The sequence below is a fragment of the Festucalex cinctus genome, chromosome 1 (assembly GCF_051991245.1).
Source record: "Festucalex cinctus isolate MCC-2025b chromosome 1, RoL_Fcin_1.0, whole genome shotgun sequence".
NCBI lineage: Eukaryota > Metazoa > Chordata > Actinopteri > Syngnathiformes > Syngnathidae > Festucalex > Festucalex cinctus.
This window is the reverse complement of record NC_135411.1, coordinates 34,989,012-35,002,186: the sequence shown is the minus strand read 5'-3', so window position 1 is coordinate 35,002,186 and position 13,175 is coordinate 34,989,012. Positions and strand designations below refer to the sequence as shown.

General features: G+C 40.4%; 1 protein-coding gene across 1 annotated transcript in view; it reads left to right on the top strand.

Annotated features, from left to right (window-relative positions):
• The window catches only part of pitpnc1a (phosphatidylinositol transfer protein cytoplasmic 1a), a 51,613-nt gene that overhangs the window by 25,660 nt on the left and 12,778 nt on the right, over nucleotides 1-13,175 (top strand). Inside the window, exon 2 of the mRNA XM_077532277.1 lies at nucleotides 10,324-10,472. Coding sequence (XP_077388403.1) covers nucleotides 10,324-10,472 — 149 coding nt within the window. The remainder of the gene's footprint in view (nucleotides 1-10,323; nucleotides 10,473-13,175) is intronic.

Below are 13,175 nucleotides of genomic sequence, written 5' to 3'. Positions count from 1 at the left end.
AACACACTGGGAAGGGAAGACACACTCAGGTGGACGTGGTTAGACATAATGAGACAAGGGAAGAGACAAGGAATACATGACAAATAACCAAAAACACCAAAAGAAAAACAAAATCCCACCCCCACAGAACCAAAACATGACACATGGTATGTCTCTTTTCTCCTCCATATACTTTAATTGTAAACAACCTTCTACAATGAAAATATTATTCTAATCATGTGGTGTTAACAATCATTATCTGCTTTTTCACCAGCATAATTGTTGAAAAGTATTTGAGCTTCTTTTTAATTCAAGCTTGATGAAAGCGTAATTAAAAAGGCACACCGAGTGGGCCTCTACTAGTCAGAGCTTCCTGTTTCCTCCTGAATAAAACACCATTGCATTTGTGTTGACAGTTTTATTACTATTGGATTTATCTTGTAATCGAGCGCTTGAGTGAGGCGGTGAAATGAGAAAAAAAAAAAAAAAAAAAGGCAGCTTGTCTCCTTGTGTACGGGCTGCCGGAGCTCAGCCATTCCCTCCCGTCATCGTCCTCTTGTGCGCATGCGGCTCAATCAGATTGGATCAAACTATTACAGGGAGCTTGGCTTTTTGCTGAATGGTCCAAATTCAGTCAGCCGTGCGCTCGCTCTCAATAGCAGCGACACTTGGGGTTGTGCTGAAGCAGCAAAGGACACACGTCGATGCTATTCGGCTTGAGTCCTTGGGGAAAGAATGGGCGGCTTTGGAGGAGGGAAGTAGTGTGACATGGAATGAAGCGTCCTCATTGAGTCCAATTTACAATTGCTGTGCTCTAAAGAAGTCAAAAGGACTACTGTGGTTTTCAGACGATCCACAAGACTCGAAATACTTTTTTGTTGTTGGGGAGCAATTTTGCTAAACAATGATATTATTTGAAGAGCAAATTTCGAGAAGCACTTTTTTGCATGTTGATCACAGAGACCTGAAGCAATAAAAACACTTTTAAATAAACAAATTTTAAGCCTACTGTAATGTAATTTTCAACATTTATTGTGGTGACCTCAGAAGTCAAAATCAAAATGCAAGACTGTTGTGAAAATAAACAAATAACATAACTGATATTATAAGTAATTTATTCTATAATTAATATACTTTTTAAGCTAACGAACCACTCTTGCTGCCTGACCTACACCATACTGGACATCAACTCATTTCCGGGTTCGAGTAGATTTCTCTCCAGAGTACAGACACTTATTTATTATTATTTTTAATGCGGTTCCAGCTCAACGTCTGTGAAAAGTCGACTTGATCACACAAGCACCTAATTCCGGTGTAAAAACAATTATGTGTCAATCTTAGATTAGCTTGGCATTTTGCGTTTCTTCTCCGTCTTTCCTCGTGATCGGCGGTTGATTCTAATGGGCAGCAAAATGCAAATTTTACCCCACAGCCAACAATGCGTAGCCATTTATTTTGAGCCTCAATAAGTCACTCTTGAGTATTAGTCACATTTAGAGTGTGACAAGAGTGTTGTTCAAATGTGTTGTTCCGTAATTCAGAGGGCCCCAAAAAAGGAGTGCCAGAACCCAGTGCGTCAGGCAGTACAGATGGAAAGAAGTTCAAGCACGAGCTGCTGATAGCTTTATAACAGGCTGTATTGGTTAACAAAGTTTATTCCCAACTGCTTGTTGTCTTTATTTTGTTGCATTTTTTTGGAATAGATGTTTTGTTGTTTTCTTTTTTTTTTAAATGTGCTTAGGTACACACTATGCTCTTAGTTGTTGATTTTGCACTTTATTGTATCAGCCTGACAAACCACATGGTCAAACTATTTTTTATTTAATCAAAAATGATACCCTGAGTTCAGAAACGGGCAGAAAAGCCACAAGTCACGACCACATTGACGTGTTAGTGAAAGGAACTGTACAACAAAAAAACAGTTAGGTTTCCGCTCTTTTGTTAAATTTGTCCTTGTCTGTGCTCTCTCTCAGATCTCTTCTTGTTATATTTTAAAGCTTTTTTCCAATGTTTTTCTCAACGTATCCCAGTATCTCTTCCTTGTCCCTCACAGTCTTGACTATGAGCTCAGCTCAGCATCATAATAGATTTTTTTTTTTGCCCCCAATCAATGTTTATTTATGGCAGTGGTGCTCTGTTGGAACCTCAAAACCCTCAACCCGCCTCGAGCACAATGTCGTTTATTACAAAGTGAACCTGCTCGCCTCTGCTTGATGGCTGATGGAGAAAGAACATTATTCATGGACTTGTATAGTTTTTTTTTTTTTTTTTTATGTTTGGAGGTCTTCGTGATGCTGGTTCCTTTCGTCACACAAAAAAGGCGGGGACATAGTGTATTCCGTGTTGGTTTTCATTACAGTAGGTGGTGAGGTGAAGCTGGGTCAAGCAATAATCCATCAGCAGAGCCACCGACAGACACATTCGGATTTTCTTTTTAATAATCCCCTGTGAAACATGTATTTCTTTCAGAAATTTTCACATTGTTCTTCCATGAAACATTTTAGAGGGGACAATCGCCTGCCGCTTCATTAGAGTAACCATTGCAATGCCAATTTTGATAACATGGAAACATAATAATTGACAATTGTTGGCATGTGGAAGCCTTGGTCACTTCTTGACTTTAGAAAGTGAATTTTTGGCCAGTTGCCTTATTAGCATTTAACCTTGCATCAAGTCTTGTAGAGTTTTTAATTGGATATCCCCTTTGAAAGTGCATGCCGGTTTCGTGGCCCCAATCAAATTCAATTCATCGAGGACTTCCTTGAAGCTTTGCCCTGGAACTAGCATAATGATCACCAACTCTCTATTAATAATCGATTTTTTTTTCTCTTTAACAAGCCCATGTTGACAAAGAAAGGAGTAGAAAGTAGGCTTACAGATAACCAAGTAAAATTCATATACCCAAGTAGAGAAACGGGTGCAGTGGTGCCTAAATTTTACTTTTGCGATACGAATGCTAAATTGTGGCCACAAACGCAACTGAATTTAAAACATGCAGCTGTTTGGCAGATTGTAAACCATACTTCAAAAACGCAAAAAGAGCTTTCAAGTTGTTTATTGCCACTCCCAGTTGACTTCAAACTCAACATAAAACCAAGAGAGACAGACAAGCTATTTATCTGTGTTACAGTCAATAATACGAGAGTACAGCGTGCGCAAAGCAGTAATGATATTGTCTGTGGCTGAATTTTAATGACATGTTAGCACTGTGCCCACTACTGTCTTCCGTACAGAAAGTGTGTGTGCGCTGACACTAACACACTCCTTGGCTGCAACACAATGACCAGCACTTCCCTCGCTCCCTCAACCCCCCACCTGCTGTTGTGAGAGAACAGAGCGGCACACAAGAAGACGGCGTGATCACATAATAGTGTCCGTGTCTTTGTCTTAACGTGTTATTTGTGCACGTGTTGCCACGGTGGCAGCGGTTACGTTTGATGTTCCCGCAGCCATTTGTGTTGTTTTAATTGAAAAACACAAGTGTTCCCGCAGAGTGCTAAATTTGACCGTAACCATAGCTACTAACACACTGTCCAATCATTTTATTCACATTGTCGCAGCGTTTGTTTATGGATCTCATTTGCATTTTCACTCCCCGTTTCTCAGAGGTTACCTATAGATGTGAGCGCATACAGCAATAAGTCAGACGGCCATTACGGTCCACTCGGTGTTGTGGCACTAAAAAGTCGCTGTGTGTCGTCGTGTGCGCTGAAGCGTCGGCGTTTGTCACTTTACAGTTGTTGGATGTGATGCGGCGCCGCTCGGCTGTGGAAGCAGGATGTGTACAATTATGGCGCACAGAGAGTTCAATCTGCTGTCCAAATTCAATATTTGCATACACGATGGGTGAGTTATCTATTTTATTAAGTGAAAAAGAGAAGTAGGTAGGAGATTGGGTGGTAAAGTAGGTTAGTAGGGTGAATAGTTGGGTTATTATTAGGGCTTTAACAAAACAAAACAAAACAAAAAACAATTTGAAAAAGAAAATCCTTTTTGATGTGACGACCCAAATCCAATCATCATATTTTCAAATGGTTTTAACCTTGAATCTTATTGCAGCCCATGTGTCGAAATACATATCAAATTGTCTGTTATCAGAGATGTAAACCAGATAGAAATTGGTTTGACATTGCTTATGATTTGTTGTTTCTTTGAATTGAATTAACTTTCATAGTTTGGGCTTTGGAGAGATTTTACAATACAGTACATGTTGCTTATTAATAAACAGGACAAAAGCTACAGCCATACAATATCGCTTCAAATTGGAATCCCACTGAATCAAACCAAATCGAACTGATATATTTTGAAAATTGTTTTATCCTTGAATCGTATTGTACTCCATGTATCGAGTATTGTATTGAATCAGCTTTCGTGGAAAGACGCATGCCCCTAGTAGTGTACATTAGGAAGGCAACAGGGACGAGCTGTGCTTTTGGTTCCTGGGTCTTGAGACTTAATCCACCTCCTAATGGCACAGTATCACTTCACCGTTACAAACCATCAATACTATACAAAAAGCCAATATAATAGCACAGATAATGGAAAAACTTTTTTTAAATCAGTAAAACTCCAGATTATTAACTAATTTGCTCCCAATAATGTGTAAATACGTTTTTTTATGTTTAAAGTGTCCCAAAGACGTATTTATATGTTTTTTTGTTTTTATGCTAGAGCAAATATAAGGCTTTGATGCAGCCTCTCAACTGCAAAGAACGGTTGCAGAAATTGTAGTTATTACACAAACGGCCAGCAGGTGGCAGCAGAGCAAAGGATATCAACCAGGGCCATCTAGAAAAAAAGCTCAATTACTTACAATTTTAAATAGATTTGTGAAAACTGATGAAATTTAGCTCTCTTCTAATGCTAATTGCTGCAAAACGGAAACAGATAGAAGCATACTTTTTCTCCTGATGAAAGAAGAGACTTTAATCTTTCTTTTGATAGATTCCATGCTTTTATAACAATAGAACACAATATTCTGTGGGCCTTGCAAAATCAGTCAAAATCTAGTAAAACAGACGGGAGCAACGGGATTGCTTCTGTGAAAATGGCTGGGAGTGATAATGACCACTACCTGTTTTGTTACTCAAACTTGGCCGTTAAAAGTTTTGCTCAATCAAAAATGAAAATTGCTGACATCAATTTTGGTAGTACCAAGTTTTGTTCTGATGAGCCAATCAGAGGACAGAAAAAAATGGTGATTGGTAAAAGAACAGTACATTTGCTAATACAGTTGAAGTGGACTAGTACTATTGATTGCGAAGACATCGGGCAGATATTAGGCTGACACGGCAAAATAGAGGTTGAAATCATTTCATGGAACAAGGATTAGATTAGATTAGATTAGATTAGATTAGATTAGATTAGATTAGTTGGTAAGGTAACTAGAGGGGTAGGTAAAATGGTTGGATAGGTACAAAGTGTACAGGTTGGTAGTGACAGTAGTTTGGCAGGTAAGATGACATTCATTTTATGATTTGCAGATAGTAAAAAAAAAAAATCTCTCTTTGTTCAATCTTGTTTTGGTTGAAAAGAAACATGAATGCTTTTCGCTTAAGTGTGTCAGGGCAACATCTTGACTTGTTTGCATCATATCGTAATCCTGCCTAGTGCCTCTTCTATCTTCCCAGAGAAGGTGAGAGAGATGATAACACATTGATTCTGCTCAAAACAGCCACTTCTTCATCCTATTATGGAAAGAAAAACAAGTCTTCTATTTGTCAAGTCTACACAGAGGAAGGAGCCTGGATGGCAAACAAAGCGGCAAATGAAAACCAAATGAAAGCCCATTTCCTTTTTTAATGCACCACACATATACATATTCATTTTTTGGGGGGGATGCGGGTGTGTCGGAGTAGGGGAAATTTTTTCCCTCTGCTCCGACTCACCTGCTCCCAATTTTAATGCACCACACGCACACACTTGTATATACACTGGGTGGGGGCCACATTCACGGTGTAAGGGTAGAGCTCGCCAGTCGGCGAGCTGGCGGACTCAGTAACAGGGTTAGGTGTCACTAGTACGCTGGCGTGACGACCGGGGCCTCTCCCCACCGGGCTCGGTGTTCTGGTGTTCCGCCTTTTCCCGTGGTGCTTCCTCCTCCGCTTCCCCCCTCCCGCCGCTGGGCTACTCTCGCACGGCTGGAGGTGGGGTGGGCACGTTTTCCCTCTCTGCGCTGCTACCCGGTGCCGGTTTCCGGGGGGGGCGGCTTGTTTGGGGGGGGTGGAGGTATGGGTGGGTGGGGGGTTGGGTGTTGGGGGTCGGGGTGTGTTCGGGGGTTTGGGGGCCGGGGGTGGTGGGGCCTGGGTTGTGGCGGGTGGCGGGTTTGGGTGGGGTGCGGGGGGGTCGTGGGGGGATGGGGGCTGGGGACCGGTGGGGCGCTGTGGGGGCCCGCTGGGCCTCGTTCTGCGGCCTTGGGCTCGGGGATGTGGGCCGGGGCTGGGGCGGGGGTGTTCCGGGCGTCTGGGTCGGCTCGCCGACCGGTGTCCGCTCGGGTGGCTTGGGGGTGGCCTTGGTGCTGCCGCGGCCTGGGGATTTCGGGGGGGGCGTGCTCGCTTTGCTGGACCGCGGTTGACGGCTTCTTTCTTTGGTGGTGGTCCTTATGCATGCCAGATCCGTCGCACCAGCATCTACTGAAACTCAACAGAAGTAGCCTCTCCCTCCCACAGCCCCTTGAATCAGTGGGTGCTGGGTCTGTGGATCTCACTTTGCTTTATCTATCCTTCCCTCCTTCCTCTCTTTAGTTTTTCCTCTGGTCACTTGAGATCTCAATTTATTGGAAGTTTGAGGTTTCTGGGGTTGGCATAAGACTCTGGTTTTGTAAGGGGTTTTGTTGGTGCTGGATTTCACTTTGATGGATTGGATGTACTGGCTTCTATGGATCTCACTCTGCCTTATCGATCCTTCCCTCCTTCCTCTCTATAGTTTTTCCTCTGGTCTCTTGAGATCTCGCTAAATTTGCTGGAATTTAGAGGCTTCCGGGGTTGGCGTAAGACTTTGATTTTGTAATCATGGGGAAGGCAGGAAGTGTTTGGTCGGTGCTGGATTTCACTTTGATTTATCTTTCTTTTCTCTTTATTTTTTTCTGACCTTTTCTCTGGTCTCCTGACCATTTAAACTTCACGACTCTGGCAAGATTCTGAAGTACCTGGTTAATGTGAAGGGTAATGGGATATTTATAAGGCTTTAGGTGAATTAATGAGTATAAATTTATACGTATTTGCACGCACACGCACGCACGCACGCACGCAAACGCACGCACGCAAACGCACACACGCAAACGCACGCACACACACACAAAAAAAAAAAAAAAAGACCAATGATGATAAGACGTTGAATCGGTAAGACTACCGAATGAACAATTCTGAGCTCTTAAAAAAAAATAAAAAATAAAAAATGAAAACCAAATGAAAGCAAAGGAAAAATGAACAAAAATGTTTCTTGATGTTTTAATGCACCGCCATTAGCCATCATCCGAGTGGCACTCTTGAGGATTTCTAGGTCGTGATAACGTTCACCTTCCAGGGAGTTTTAATGAGCAATGACAACAGTCTGTCATCTTTGCTTTGCTTTGCTTTGTCTACACACAGGGAAATTCACATCATCTGAATACATGCTATATGCCCATTATTCACATACATCTGCGGTTCTCATACTTTTTATACCAACTGCCACCTAAAAACAAGCATAGTTCTCCCATCTCATGACAAACATTAAAATACTGTAGCATAGTGGGAGTTTTATTGTCAAGACAAACATAGAAAGAGAATAGCACGTGTATTGAAAACAGTCACATGTAGTTTTTTTTTGCCTTAGAAAAAAAAACACTTATGTTAGCTTAATGCTAACAATGTAACAATGTAAAATGCCACAGACAGGTTAAAAAACTGCATGTGTTAGAATGCTATATAGCAGAAAATATATGAACACAAACAGTGGAGCAAAACATGTAGAAAGACATAACAAAACTCACAGGCATGTACATTGTTTGTCTGTGAAGAATGATGATGATTGAACAAAATAAATCCAATCTTTACTCTTCTTCTTCTTTTTTTTTCTTTTTTTTAGCACAATAAATTTCCCGTTTTCCATATTTGATTCCACATCTTTTGCTGGTGCATCATTAATTCTGACAGCTACTCTTGCCATTCTGGCTATGCTAATGTGAACATGTACTTGAGCGACAACAAACACAAGCTTTCCAGTTTCACTTTCCTCACCTGACAGTCAGATGGAAAATTGTGATGGCATTGTGATATATGAACTTACACCCTGGGGCTTCTTGGCCGGATTGATTTTCCGCCACGCGATCACGTTTACACTCTCTGTTCCTGGCTTGTTGTAGTTGTTGTGGAGTTACACAAGCTTACATCCCATGGTGTATACTACAGTAACCCCCGTCTCCTCGTGGGTGTTCCAAATCTACCCTCGCAATAAGTGAAATCGGCAATATACATTAGAAACACTGTCTAAGCTTTTATAGCATTTTCAGCGCTTTTTTATTTTTTTTAAAGGTCTATGAAACATGTATGTAACATGTATATATGTCTTGGTAACAACAAATCACGGCTCAGCTTGTGAACATCATATGACCAAAACTCAGAAAACAGGTGAGCTGTTGTTTAATGTTTAGGTTAGTGGGGCACAGAAAAATATTGTTGTAAACAAATTTGGGTTGACTTACCCTTGTAAATACACTTTTTGAAAACACATTATAGAGAGAGAAAGAGAGAGAAACAATCTTACCGTATCTTCTCACATATACATCAATAATGCTGCCCAAAGATACCTTTATAAAATGAACCTACAGCTGTCGCTTTTTGTAGGCGTAAAACGCAGGATGACATTAAAACATTTTCAACAACTAGGCTGTGCTGAAATACGTTTCATTCTTATTCTTTCACATTTACACTGTCTAAAAATAAGTGTGCTGCTATCTACTGGTCAACAGGGGAATTACACTCAATATAAACAAGAGTGAGACCAAAATACAGTTATTAACTGAACAAAAAATATATATGTGAACCTGCAACCCGCAATGGAGTTTTTTTTTCTTTGTTTTTTCACTCGCTTAACAAAGCAATCCTGAGTTGGCACTCTGGATATGTGTATATGTATCTATAATGACCCCTTGGCATTCCTGCTGAGTGGCATAAGTCATCATGAGTGCTGTATCCATTTCTCTGACCTGGAAATAGGCATACAAGCAGTCGGAATTCTCCATCCCACAGCAACACTTGCTCCAAATGTATGGAAAATAGTTGCCGCCTGACTCCCCATCCCCGCCTGTCATGAGGTCTAATATGAGTTTGTCACATGGCCAAGTGGGTCACTGAGTGATGAACGAAAGGTGAGAGGGCTCATCCAAATGAAGGTTACCGGTACTATTGTGTCGTCTGGTCCTAATTCAGGATTGAGCGCTTTGTAGTTATGATGTAGACAGCTGCTAATCTGCAAGGCTTTCCTTTGTTGTGGTGGCACTTGTGGCATGAACATAAAATAGTTCCTACATTTTCCCTCTGCTTTATCTTTATGACAGTTCTAAAATTACAGTGGTACCTTGACTTGCAAGTGCCACGTTTGTGTTTGCGTCATGTTGCTGCCCAAAATTTGTTACAGAAGTTTAAAAAAAATCAATGGTGGACATGGATTTACTACATGAAGAAATTGAATTACGGCCTTGTTTCTAGACCCTGTTAAACTTAAATTTAGGGTAGCACTTTAACTCATTTGCTCCCAAAGATGTATTTATACGTTTTTGTTTTTGTTTTGTTTTTAAAAAAAATTATGCTAGAGCATACAGAAGGCTTTGATGTAGCCTCTGAACTGAAGGAAACTCTTGAAGCAATGATAGTTATTACAAAAACAGCCAACAGGTGGCAGCAGAGAGTATAAGAACTCAAACAGGGCAATGTTGCAAAAAAAACTCTTTTCCCCACTGTTTTAAACATATTTGTCATGAAACTTAGCTACATTCTAATGCTAATTGCTACATAACGGAAACAGAAATATACTTTTTTTTTTTTTTTTTTTCTTGATGAAAGAAGAGAGACTATTTTTTTCTTTTGGTAGATTCCATGTTACTTTGCAAAATCAGTCAAAATCCAGTAAATGGATTGCTTCAGTGAAAACGGCTGGGACTGAATGAGTTAATATTAGGTGTACACCTTTGGACAAGAACTTTGTGCTTCCAGCCAGAGTGGCATCATTTGAATTGAATCCGAGGTGACTTGCTCTTATCTCAACGCCTCTCAATCAGGATGACCTTCACCAAGCGAACTCGACTGAATGACGAATCTAATAATTGTATCTAATTCTTTGTCCTCCGGCTGTCCTGTCTTCCAGTACCGCATCGGCCAGCTTTACATGATCAGTAAGCACAGCAACGAACAGAGCGAACGCGGCGAAGGGGTGGAGGTGGTACAGAATGAGCCCTATGAGGACCCCGAGCACGGATCGGGCCAGTTCACTGAGAAACGGATCTACCTCAACAAGTGAGTCTCGTCTACTTTCACACCACAATTCATTTAGGCCATCAACTGACATGCCTGCGGACAATGAAATATTCTTCGCACCTCAGCCTTTCTCGGTTGTTCCTGAGCAGTTTTCTGGATTCCTATTAGACCAACTGTTGCCATTTACAATTGAAATCTACTGATAAGCAAATCTGAACTGTTCCATTGTATCACCAAGCAATCTGGCTCAGTTGGTTGGTGATACTGACAGACTGAAATTAAATGTTGTTTTACAAGCATTAGGCTAACACTTTTCTATAATCTTCCTTTCCATAAACACATCTTGATTCTTTACGGCGTACATTTAATCATGTCACCCTTAGATTGCCACTTGTAAAAATGTCATTTTCAAATATGATGAAGTGACACTTCAACATGGCAGCATCTGTAAGCAGTCTTGCTGAAATAAATAAACCGCCTAGTATAGACATATAGAACATGATAATATAGCTGTACCAAGCATGATTTTACCATTTTGGGAATGAGTAAAGGGATTAAGCGGACTGATGAGGCCAAAGCAGCACTGTGCACTCTTGAGCTTCCTCAGTGTGAAATTGGCTGTTTTAAATGATTGACTCAATCAAATGCCACGCGTAATAATAATAGTGTGCGGCCTCCTCCGATAGAAATGGTTTGTTTGTTGGAAATACTTCTGAGAATTGTGCTGTTCATGATTGAGTACAGAGGCGAATCCAGGTGACAGTGCCAGTTCACGTCATTGATTTGTTTATTGTATCTCCCAATGATTGCTGCCGACCAACTGAACACAGCAGATGGACAAGAAATGTAATCATTGAAGACCCGTCACAGCCAACAAATCAGGCTTATGATTGTTTTGGATTTTTCACTATAGTTCTTATTTTATTTTTGACTTTTTTTTATCATGTTAGTTTGAATTAGTTTTCAGAACAAGTCTGTTATTTTTTTATTGGTCTTTTTTTGTGACCTTCCTTCTTCTTGATGTACAGCAACACCGAAATAAATACATTTCAAAAGGAACGAACCCCAGTAGCTCTTGATGATTGTTTTTCTTTTCTCACAAGAGTGCTCTTGATGATATTAATTGAAAAAGAAGAAAGTGAATGACATTTTCATAATTATTCATAATTATTAGTTTTTGTTAGTTTTGGGTCTGAATGGTTTCTGAAAATGGTACTTTTTGCAGTACCTTTATAAATTTAGGATGTACAGGTAGTTTCAGTTAGTTTTCAATGTTTTTTAAGTATTTTCATTTTTATTGTATTTTGTTCATGAAAATCTTTTTTTTAATTTTAGTTGTAATTATTCCGTTTTTTTTTTTTTTAACATAATAAACGTGAAACGAATTAGTTGGCTGCAACGAAATACTGCGACCTCTCGTATCCTCAATTGTTTTTAGGTGTCACATGTATTATTAAACCAAAAATAAGATGGGCATTTCCAGCAAATTCGACATGTTGAATTAGCGACGGTCGTCGGGGCATTTGATCACTGTGATTGGCTGTTAGCTAGCAAATCAGAGCACGGGGCAAGAAGACTTCCTCGGTACGGCTTTTCACACATAAAATCAGCCACAGCAATTTGTGTGCTAAATTAATCAATTTGCAAATACTCCTCCCCCAAGGCACAAAATGAACTCTGCAGTAATTGGCATGCATGTTGTATTGCATACTCTCATAGACATGATCATACTGAAGTGTGATCTCTCGTTTGCAGCAGACGTCGCCATTTGTGACATGATAAATAGATTTGAGTTTTACAACGTGTAACATTTTCTCACTGTATTCACTACATCTCCAATTCTTTAATGACTTCACCCTGGGCTTGTGCTTTTTTTTTTTTAATGAGCTGTTTAAATTCACATTGAGAATAAAATACTTCTACAGACAGCTCGCCAGTCGCCACTCAACTCTTCTAGCCCACAAAACCTCTTTTAGACAGAGATGAAAAGATATTTTTGGCCATACGGGAGGCAATGATTTTGTGGTCATGGACAACAAGTAAATGGACCTCTGGGAAATTTGAAGTGAAGTGCTTTGGACAGACTGTGTGTGTGTGTGTGAGATGTGTTGGTGGAAAAATGAAGTCAGTCTAAGTAACGGACAGTTTAATCTTTGTTTAAAACGACTGTCGATTTAGCTTGTTTGTGGCCAAAATAAATTACTAATCATATTGTAAATAGCTAAGCCCAATTTTAAGATTTTGGTAGGTTTTTTTGGGGGGGTTATTTGTAGGAGTTGAAGAGTTATCCATCTCTGGTTTATGTCTCCTGCTTGTGCCAACCATCTGGTAGTTTTCTCCTGAGGAGTTGCTCTCCCCAGGTTAAAGAAGTTAACACACGTGATGGCGTGTCCTTGGAGCCCTTCTGTCAGTCGGCGTGTGAGCGTCGAGATATGGGGGGCGGCAAATATGGCCAATCCTTCCTCAGCATCCCACAGGCCATGTGTTGGCCAACAATCTGAATCCGATGGAAGGAAGTGGACAAAAATGGCCAGCATTGAGCCCACATTTTCAACCCTAGATAATTGTTGGATTACATTACACAATTACAATTTCATCCAATTAGGCACTAGGCAGGTTAAATTATGGTTCATTCTATTGTACACTTTTTTTTTAGTATTACTTTTCTTCTCTGGGCTGGGCGTTCTTCATCCTAATCGCAGTGGAGTTCAGGTATGTTTGTAAATGTGGTTCCCCGTCCAA